The following is an 11,074-nucleotide window of genomic DNA, read 5'->3' on the forward strand; positions in this document are numbered from 1 at the left end:
GCGTCAGGCGGCTGTCGGGCCATCCTCGGAGGAGAAAACCCTCGCGGATTGCCGGGGAATAGATCCCCGACAATCTCCCCCAGCAGAGCTGGCTGAAGGGTCTCCGTTAGCGGGGTCGCCTGTGGGCGCAATTTGTCTCGCGCCCACTTATACGGCCGGCCCCATGGGTCTCTTTCGATACCCTCCACCAGCTCCTCGAAGGCTTCCTCCTTGGCCCGACCGATGGCCAGCTGCAGCTCCTTACGGTTTTCCACATACACCGCATACAGCTGACCATCCCTCTCCTCGTCCCGGGGACTGCGCCGCCTGCTTCGACTATAGGCCCTTCGGGCCGCGTTGCAGGCGACGCGAAGGGCGGCAATCTCCGCCGACCACCAATAGACCGCCCGCCTAGGGGGGGCTCGACCTACGCTTGGCATGGCCGCCCGGCACACCGCTGTGAAAGCGTCGCCGAGACGGTCAGCCGCGTCGTCCACCCCCATTCCGTCTAGAGGCGGGAGGCTCCAGCGGCCGACGATGGCCGCCTCTTCCGCCAGCTCCCGGTCAAGCCGCGTAAGGGCCCAGCGCGGGAACCGGCTGCGCACCCGGGACGATGATGCCGCCTGACATTGGGGGGCGGCCGACACCTCGAACCGAATATACAAGTGGTCCGAGAGTGTCTCCACCCCCCCTTCCACCCTCCAGTCCGACACGGAGCGCGCGGCGGAGGGGGTGGCGAACGTCAGGTCCACCACCGATCCGCCCGTCCGTCGCACGCACGTGTGGGCTGTCCCCCTGTTTAGGAGAGACAGCCCCGCGGCCAGCGCCCACTCTTCCACCTTTCGCCCCTTGGGCTCCGTGGCCGGGTTCCCCCACGCCGTTGATTTGGCGTTGAAGTCACCGGCCACGAAGACCTTTAGGGGCGCTAACCGCCTTATCTCCGGCCCCAGAGCATCCAAGAACCGCTCCAGGGCCGGCAAATCCCGGTTCGGGGAGAAGTAAACACCAATTATGGCGTACTCTCCCCGAACCGCCACCACAAAGCCGTTCCCTCTCTTCTTAATCGCGAGGGGAGGGGCGGCACCAGGCCTAGCCACGATGGCCACGAGGCCATCCAGATCCCCCGCCCAGTGGGGCAGGGAGGGAACCGCGTACGGCTCCGCGACCACCGCGACATCCAAATCCCACTCCGCCATGGATTGCAGGAGGAGATCCTGCGCCCTAGCGGAGTGGTTGAGGTTGGCCTGGAGGAAGGTGACCCCCATCACTCCTCCATTTGGCCGACTGGCGCCTCCCCTTGCCTTCCCTCGCGCGGAGGAGGGGACGGTCCTTTCCCTCGGATCGGGGGTGGGTTGCAGGCCCTACCCCCCATCACGTGGCCCGCCGGCTTGCCGGCGTCGCGGCATACCGCGCAGCGGGGCTCCGCTGTGCAGGAGGCGGACAGATGCCCTGTCTCCCCGCACCTATAGCAGAGCCGGCTGCGGTCCGTCTGCGAGGGGCACAGCGATGCAGTGTGCCCCTTCCCCATGCACTTGTAGCAGTGCATGGGGCGCGCCTCCAGGTGCCGGAGCTGCACCCGGCTCCAGCCTACCGTGAGGCTGCCCGCCTCGATCAGCTTTTTGGCCGTCGTGACCGGGCAGCGCATCAGGGCAGAGCCAGAGCCCCGCCAGTCTGAGCGGATTTCACCCACCCAGACCTGGTCCTCCGTGCAGCTCCCGGCTTGCGCGACCGCAGCCTTTATCCGCTGCGCCGTTGCCGCATCATTCAGTCCCGTCACGCGGAAATCCGCAGTTTTGACGGGCCTGAAAACGTCCACGACGCCGGCCAGGGCCACCTTCAAGGCCGAAGCAAGTGCGTCCGCCTTGCCTGAGCTAGAGGAGCCGGGGACCTCAATTAATCTCGCTCCGGTCGCACTCGGGCGAATCCGAAGCGAGCCAATGCCCAGCTCCTCCAGGTTCACCTCTTGCTCGGCCTTGAGGAGGGCGGAACTGTATGTGGCCCCATTTTGCACTGCCTCCGGCTGTAACTTAAGAATTACAGCCGAGGAGCTAGGGGCCGACAGTTTTTTCACCACCCTCAGTGGCGCCGCCTTGGGGGACTCCTTGGGCACAGGTGTAGGCGCCCCCGTGGGTGCCGCCGCAGGCTTGGGCACGGTCGCGGGGGGCCCCTTGGGTACCGCCGCAGGCTTGGGCTTAGATTTTTTGCCCTTTCCCTTTCCTTTACCCCTCCTCCGAACTTCAACCCAAGGGAGCTCCGGGGATTCGTCGACCAGAGTTGCCGAGGTCGTCGGCCCAACCTCAACTCCAGGGAGCTCCGGGAACTCGTCCGGAACTGCAGAGGTCGACGGCCCCCACTCCATCCCCTCCTCAGCACTTTCCCTTCTACGGCCTTCCATTCCCGTCCGCTTAGGCAGCAGCGCCGGACTCAAGCCGGAGGCCTCCGCAATGGCCGCCCTAGTGGCCCTCGCCACCCTCGAACTGTCACCCGCCAGAGGTGGGCGGGTGACCATCCGAGGGAGGCAAGTCTTCAGCTCTGCTAGGCGGCCATCTATCATTTTGGCTATGGAAGCCTCCAGCCTCTCCATCAGCTCTTTCTCCGCAGGTGCACCTGACCGCTGTTCCGCAGCTCGCGCAGCCTGACTGGCCTCTCGGCGGGCCTCCTCAAACCCACTGCGGAGCGCAGCGACCTCTGCCCTCATGTTGGCCACCTCTCTTTGGAGACGACCGTTATCGGCTCTGAGACGCCGGACCTCATCCGACTCACTACGCGACACCAGGGTGTCCATAATATCCCTGATGTCCGTAGAGGCCCGCAAAATTTTTGCGCTGTAGCCCCCTTTGAGGGAGGTGGTCTTTCTGACGAGGCTGGTTATAATTCCCAGCCTCTCCACCGCGGTGGCCATAAGTCCCTCAGCACCCAGGGCACTGAAGTCCCGTACCTCAATGGGCGCCACATCCGACCCTTCGTCCCCACTCGGGTGTTCTCCCCTCCGGAAGGCCCGAGTCCCCAGAGTGGCTGAGAAGGAGGCCTCCACATCCTCCTCCCGACTCCTTCGCGTTTCAGCCCGGACTCCCGTCATATTCGAGGCACCTCGAGCCTTCCCCCTTTTTGCCTTCGACAATATTTCCGGCCGTGTCCACTCAACCTCCGTGTCCGAACCTGATCCGGACCCACTCGCCACCTCTGAGTAGAGGCGCTTGGTACCCAGCACCGATTCGGGCAGCGAGGTGATGGAGCCCACACTTCCCAGCGGATTCCACAGCCTTCCTTGGACCGTTCCTTCCCCTTCCGATCCACCGCGACTTCCTTCATGTTCGGGCCTGGACCGCTCCTTATCACTTCCGTCCTTCCCGCCCGAACTTTTCTCTCCCCCCACCAAACTCTTCCCCCCACGCTTTCCACTCCTTCCCTTTAGTTGGCCCTGAGAAGGGCCGTTTGATTGGCCCTGAGAAGGGCCGTTTGGGTGGCCCTGAGAAGGGCCCTTTTTCAGGAAACGCCCGGAGGCGTCCCGCAATTGAGTTCCGTTCATTTTAGCGCAACGATTGCTCCTTCTTGCACAGTGCCAATTAGCCGTCGGCCTGCCACTCCGTTACGGTGGTCAGGACGCGACGTTGCCCAGGGGACGCGACGAGGACGCTAGCACTGTGGGGTGTCCCCCAGTAGCACCCCAACCTAACCTAACCTAACCTAACCTAACCTAACCTAACCTAACCTAACCTAACCTAACCTAACCTAACCTAACCTAACCTAACCTAACCTAACCTAACCTAACCTAACCTAACCTAACCTAACCTTTTTTTTTTTTTTTTTTCTCGTGTGGAAAACGCCTCCGCGTGCCCGGCGCCGGGGCATAGCGCCGGGGTATGTCCGACTTGCACGGACTAAAAACCACACGGTGTCCTTCTCGGCTTTCGGGCCGAGGCTGCGGGATCGCTCGCGCATGCACAACGCGGCCTCGGCAAAGCTTTGGTCCACCATCGCGGACCTCTTCAATTTAGGAGCTTTACTCCTCATCCGTCTCGTTGGGCGGTCGCACCGGACACCAGTGCTCCCGCGCCTTCTTGGCCTGTGGCTGATCAGGCGTCGGACTGCCCCGTCCGGCGCCCGCAGGCCGGACCTTATGGTGGTCTAAGGTCCATATTTGCGCGCCTCCTACGGCGCACGTTGCGTGCTCGGCGAGATGGTACAGTACTCGTCGCCTCTCTCACTCTTTCCGCTTCCTCCTTGGTCTCCATGACAGCCTCACAAAAATCTGCGACGGCCTGCCAAGCAGCTTCACTTTCGACCATTTTATCGAGCACCGTTGACAGCTCGAGGTCTTGTACGCCCAGTGTTGCGACGGTGTTTTGCCGCTCTTCTTCCCACGCCGGACAAACGGCCAAAGTATGGGCAGCTGTGTCTGTTTCGGCATTACAGTGATGGCAGCTCTCGTTTTCCTCCCGGCCGATCCGACACAGGTACTTCCCGAAGCAGCCATGCCCCGAGAGCACCTGTGTCAGTCTATAGGAGAGACTGCCGTGCCGTCTATTTACCCACTCCGCCAGTACTGGACGGAGGGCCGAGATGGTGTATTGCCCGGCGCTGGGCTGGGCCAGTTTCTCGTCCCACTCCTCGATGGTCACGCTGCGTAACCTCATCCTCTGCCCGTTCACCTCCGACGGTGCTTGTGGTTGACCCTGTTGCAACATCTGCTGCCGCCAGGTATACAACTGGGCGAGGGCTTTAGCCTCTAAACTCCAGGGCGGTGTACCCGCCAGGGCGCATGCTGCTTCACCCGACACTGTGCAATAACCGCGAATGACTCGTATGGCCATCAGACGTTGAGGTCTTTGCAAAACAGCCGCGTTCCGGGCAGATAGACTCGGTCCCCAGATCGGTGCACCGTACATTGCCATCGATCTCACTACTCCCGTAAATAGGTTTCGGCATGCGACGCTTGGTCCGCCCAGGTTTGGCAGGAGGCGGGACATCGCAGCCGCCGTCTTGGTGAGTTTGGGCGCCAAAAGTTCAAAGTGGCGCTTGAAATCCCATCGGCTGTCAAGGACTAAACCGAGGTACTTGAGAGTCGACCCGACGTCGATACGGACCCCTCCCACAATAATATGGGCGTCAGAGGTCGGTGCCGCTCGGGGACCATGAAAAAGTAGGGCTTCCGGCTTGCGGAGGGCCACTTCCAGTCCCAGCCGTCTTATTCGGCCTACGATTTGAGCGACTCCGGCAGTGGCCACCATAGCAGCCTGCCTATACGATTTAGCCCGCACGGTGACTAGGGTGTCGTCGGCATAACAATGTAGCGCGACACCAGGAAGTACGGTCCCGCGCAGGACCCAGTCGTAGCCGATGTTCCACAGGAGCGGTCCGAGGACCGACCCCTGTGGAACACCGCACGACATTTGCCTCTGTTCAGGGCCGTTGAGGCCCGGGTAGACTACCGCTCTGTCACTGAGGTATGCGTCTATAATTCGGCGAAGATATGCCGGCACACCATGGTATTTCAGCGCCTCCCTTATGGTAGCCCAGGGCAAGGTGTTGAAGGCGTTTGCAATGTCTAAAGACACCGCCAGCACCACCTCACCCCGGGACGTCGCTTCACTGGCCAAACGTTGGACCCCAGAAATAGCGTCTATCGTCGACCGACGGCGGCGAAAGCCAAATTGGTTCTCGGCAAGATCCGGTCCCACCCTGCTCAAATGCTCGACGATTCGATCTGCAATCACCTTTTCCAACATTTTGTCCACCTCATCAAGCAGTACGACTGGCCTATAGGCCGAGGGGGACTCTGCCGGGCGACCCTCTTTTCGTAGGAGCACCAGTTTCCCCGTCTTCCACCTAATAGGAAACCGTCCCTGCTCTAGGCAGGCTGTGAGGAGCTGACGGAATCGGGTCCCAAGAGTCCCGAGGGCCAGCACGAGCGCAACCCCCGGGATACCATCCGGACCCGGGGCCGTGTTCTTCCTCTTCATCCTGCCTATCGCGACTTCCAGTTCCTCCTCGGAGACTGGGGGAACAGTGCCAATCTCTTCATTGAGGTCGTTTAACCGCATTGCCGGTGGCACAAAATCAGATCGTCCCGCCGGGAATAGGGCACTCACAACGTCGTTCACCAGTTGTGGCGGCATACTTTGGGTCAAGGGAGGAGCCCATGGGCGAAGTTTCCCCCGCACCATTAGGTAGGGGCGCCCCCACGGATCTCTGTCCAGAGTCGCCAATAGCTCTTCTCGCGCCCTGTCTTTGGCAGTGCGAATGGCCACCTGGAGTTCTTCCTTTGCCGCTCTATACTCCTCATAGAGTTCCGCCTCGCGAGCGGCTGCATCTGCGGTGCGGCGACGTCTTCTCCTATGACGAGCATAGAGGCGGCGACGAAATATGCACCTTCGCCGGAGTTGGGCAATCTCTTGGGACCACCAGTATACTTGCCGTCGGGACGGTGCTCTCCGTACTCTGGGCATCGCCGCGTCACACACAGCAGTTAACGTGTCCCTAAACCATTCCGCCTCCTCATCCACGTTTATAGGCTCAGCGGGAGGTGCCGACGCCCAGGCCTGTACTATCGTCACTTCCTTTAGCAGCTCCTTGTCGATCCGTTTTATGGCCCAACGGGGGCTGCTTACGTCAAGTCCGGTAGGCGTAGCTGGCTGGCCGGAGGTCTGGGCGGAGGTCTTGATTAGTCTTTGACATAAGCATTTGCTTACTAAAGACCTCCTCCACATTAGAGGTTCTAACCTTTGTTAACTCTTTGCGTATTCCCGCTTGCATACGGAGGTGGACCCCGAAAGCCTAGGGTTAGCGAAAAAAAAATGGAAAAAGTATAATGCGACAGTAAGACGGATAATATAGATTGTGACACTACTGAGTTTCGTTATTAATCAAAATTCATAGAATCAAGATTGCAGGAGGAGGAGTCATTAAGTAAACACGCATAATCAATCGCTCTCAAGTTTTTTATACTTTAAATTACAATAAAACAAGTCACAAGTGATTATTACATAAGAAAACTAACCTGTACATCCAGACCATCAAGGTCGAATTGAAGTCAGCATTCGCCCGCCTACGTCATATACGCTTTGGCTAAGCCGTGCACAGCGCGCCCGGCACTCGAGGGACTCTGGTTCGCGTCTCACAGCAGGGGAAACAAATATTTTCTTCTCACTCATCTTACACATTTTTTGTTTATTTTTTTTTCCTAATCAATATGAGTGAAAATATAACAATTAGAAAAAAAACTGCTATTCCGACGAATTCCTTTGATTGTACAGAAAGTTTTCAAAACCGCAGTTTATCTTCAACACATACAGAATTAGCAAGGAGTTTACCAGACTTATCAACGCTGAACTCAAGTGAATTAAATGAGCATAAAAACACGATAAAATCACTAGAATCTGAACTTGAATGCGCGCACAATGAAATAGAAAAACTTAATTTGGAAAATTTGGAATTAAAAAAAAAACTATCCGAACGTGACTTAAAAATTAAAGAACTTTCGCATATTTGCTCGTCCAGCGCCTACAAAGAGAGCTTATCATTAAGAAAGAAAGCGCTTAGTTCTATAAAAAAGAAATTGAATTTCTGTAGCAATCACGAAACACCAGTTAATAAAGGAAGAAGCCTAAATGTAACCAGCACACCATTCTTACAGACGGGGACCCAAAATACATTAAATCAAGAAACACAAACAAACCACAGTGTAATAGAAGTACCAAAATTGACAAATTCTTCTTCTTCTCCAGTCAAAAATCATGATATACATCAAAAAAATAGAATTTGGATATTTGGAGGCCAACAAGTGTCTGGAATAGGAGTCTTACTGTCTGATATGCGAGAACTTACAAAATATGAACAGTACACTGTTTCCTGTCTTTCGAAACCATATGCTGCTTCTTCAGAAATATTGAAAGGATGCACCAACATTATGCAAATGAAGAAAGGGGACAAAATAGTAATTTCAATAGGAGAAAATGACACGAATCCTTTACAAACAGTTTGTGAATTGTATAACACACTTAAATTAATAACTGATTATGATGTATTAATTTTAAGCATAATTGAAAATAGATTTTTGAATGTTAATTTGATAAACAACGAAATCAAACTGGTATGTGAACAATTTTCTAACTGTAAGTTTTTAGATTTAAGAAATAAAAAAGTTTTTTATACACAGCCTGCTTTTCAAAGTATGATATGTCAAAGGATTAATTTTATGATAGATTGTATGGATTATGATTATAAATTTCTAAACTTTAATAAAAAAAAGACAAAATCTAATATGTTTAGTGCTAGTGAAAATTCTACTTGTATTGACAATTCTTCTAAATGCCGAAAAGGAACCATACCATATTATTTTAAACGTGTAGATAAAAAAAAATGTTTTAGTAATCAGTGCTTAGATACCTCAGCAAATAAACCAGACATGATATACAAAAAAGGCACTATACCGTTTTATTTTGCAAAAACTTTTAAGGAAAAAAATAGATCACAATCCATAGATTCAAAAAATTCTGACAATGACACAGCATCCAAGCAGTTTTTTCTTTAGACTTTTGCACCAAAATATTGCGGGAATAATATCAAAAAAAGATATATTTACGTTGGCACTTTATGAACTTGGTAAATCAGATAAATTGCCAGATATAATTTGTCTTACTGAGTCTTTTGTGAAGTCAGGATGTGAAGATAACGTCATTATAAATGGCTATACACTTGGAGCATCCTTCTCCAGGATAGAAAAGGAAAGGGGGGGGGTTTGCTTACTAATTTCAAATGATCTAGATTTCAGAAAAGTTAGAGAATTTGATAAATTAGCTCAAAAAAACACATTTGAATGTTGTGCCATTGAAGTTTTGAATTTTAATATTATTATTATTGGTTTGTATCGTATACCAGTCACAAAAAACCTAAGTACCTTTTTTGATAAACTTGAATTAATGCTATTCACAATAACAAAAAAGTTTAGTAAAAAAAAAATTATTATATTAGGTGACATAAATATTAATACTTTAAAGGACACAATTTACTCACAACGTCTAAAAGATGTTGTGAAAAATAATAATTTAATTTTACATATTGACCAACCCACGCGGCAGACATCATGTATTGATCATATTATAAGCAATATAAAAAAAGCGAAGGGTAGTACTATCCCTTTATGTTTATCAGATCATAATACAGCTCAAATGTTAACTATACCACTAAAAAACAAAAACATTGAGGATAAATGTAATTTCTTAATAAAAAGAGATTATAGTCTAGAAAACATAATTAAATTTCGAGGCTACCTTAAAAGCATTTCCTGGAATAACGTTTTTGATGAAGATGATTTTAATAGGGCATTCAGTGAGTTCCATGATCTATTTTGTCTATTATATAAGTTATGCTTTCCTGAAATTAAAATTAAAATAAATAAAAACACAGGCATAAATTGGATATCAAAGGGTTTACGTCAAAGTTGTAAGACAAATAGAAAATTAAGATATAATTACTATAAGAATAAGTCTGACCATAATAAAATTAAATATAATAAATACTCCAAATTGTTAAAAAAATGTCTCGTATTTGCTAGAAAAAATACAAATAATAAAATTTTGTCTAGGAGTAACAATGTATGTAAAACGTCCTGGAATATTATAAAAAACGAAACGTCGCAGCCTACTAAACAGCAAAACATTAAAATGATATCCCACTTAAACAAAACTTATAGTGATCCTACTGACATTGCAAATATTTTTAATAACCATTTTATTGACATTGCAGATAAATCAAATATTGACCTAAAAAAACCAAAAGACATGATAGGACTCCAAAATTCGATTTATTTAAAATCTTTTGAAGTGGATGAAATAAAATCTATAATTCTCTCACTAAATAACACCAAAGCAGTGGGCTATGACGGCATATCAACACTAGTTCTTAAATGCTGTTGTGAGGAAACAGGTTCTATTTTGACTTATCTAGTAGGCATGTCATTTGAGCAGGGTTGTTTTCCTGAATCACTTAAGACTTCTCTAGTAAAGCCATTGTTTAAAAAAGGTGACAAGAATATTTTAAATAATTATCGTCCAATAGTTCTGCCATCTATTTTTTCTAAGATTTTTGAAAAATGTATGCACCTGCGTCTTATTAATTTCTTTGAAAAGTATAAAATAATTAAATCTGAACAGCATGGTTTTCAAAAAAAACAAGTCGACTATAGGAGCTGTTTTTGAATTAGTAAGTGATGCCATTTATAATATTGACATACAAATGAAAACGACTGTATTCTTTTTTGATATGTCAAAGGCTTTTGACATGGTCCCACATGATTTATTACTTTACAAATTAGAAAAATATGGTATTAGGGGAAACACTTTAAATTGGTTACAATCGTATTTGACCAATAGACAACAATGTGTTGAAATAGAATACACAAATGATGAAAAAGTAAAGCAGCAATGTAGATCATATTATCGAACGAATACATTTGGGGTACCTCAAGGAAGTGTCTTAGGTCCACTTCTTTTTATCATTTTTATTAATGACCTTCCAGGTATAATAAAACATAAAATTATTCTCTTTGCTGATGACATTTCATTGATAATTAAAGGTAATGAAAAGACATCGGTAGAACATGAATATGAAGTAAACATGGCCGTAAAAGAGGTTATAAAATGGCTGAGTAAAAATAATCTTTCTGTTAATTTAAATAAAACAAACTATATGCATTTCAATAAAGGTTTGAATAGAAATAAAGAAATAAATATAGAGTATGACGGACAACTTTTGAATCAGGCTAATATAGTGACATTTTTAGGTATAACTATTGACGAAAATTTTAATTGGAAAACACATATTAACAACATCTGCTGCAAACTAAATAAGTATGTATATGTTTTATTCAGATTGCGAAAAATAGCTTCTCTGGAATCTACTCTTTTTGCATACTATGGTTATGTTGAATCGGTGCTTAGATACGGTGTTATTGTTTGGGGAAACAGTGCTGACATCAATAAAGCCTTTCTTGCACAAAAAAAATGTATTAGAGCCATTGCAGGAGTGGCTCCATATATATCTTGTAAACTTCTTTTTCAAAAATTTAAAATACTTCCACTGCCATGCATATATA

The 11,074-nt window shown here is 49.1% G+C and overlaps 2 protein-coding genes across 2 annotated transcripts; both read right to left on the reverse strand.

The window, feature by feature from the left end:
- Positions 1-728: 728 nt before the first annotated feature.
- LOC128680832 (uncharacterized) lies at positions 729-1,244 on the reverse strand (the record flags this gene model as incomplete). Its single annotated transcript, XM_053764273.1, has 1 exon — positions 729-1,244. A coding segment is annotated over exon 1 (516 nt), but the record flags the coding sequence as incomplete, so codon positions are not given.
- Positions 1,244-3,508, reverse strand: LOC135309963 (uncharacterized). Its single transcript, XM_064436807.1, has one exon. It carries the CDS (start codon positions 3,506-3,508, stop codon positions 1,244-1,246), a length of 2,265 nt encoding a protein of 754 aa, XP_064292877.1.
- Positions 3,509-11,074: the final 7,566 nt, after the last annotated feature.

This window comes from Plodia interpunctella, chromosome 25 (assembly GCF_027563975.2).
Source record: "Plodia interpunctella isolate USDA-ARS_2022_Savannah chromosome 25, ilPloInte3.2, whole genome shotgun sequence".
NCBI classification, from domain to species: domain Eukaryota; kingdom Metazoa; phylum Arthropoda; class Insecta; order Lepidoptera; family Pyralidae; genus Plodia; species Plodia interpunctella.

Coding starts and splice junctions, on each gene's coding strand:
- LOC135309963 (XM_064436807.1), bottom strand. CDS start 3,508: ATGAACGGAACTCAATTGCGGGACGCCTCCGGGCGTTTCCTGAAAAAG.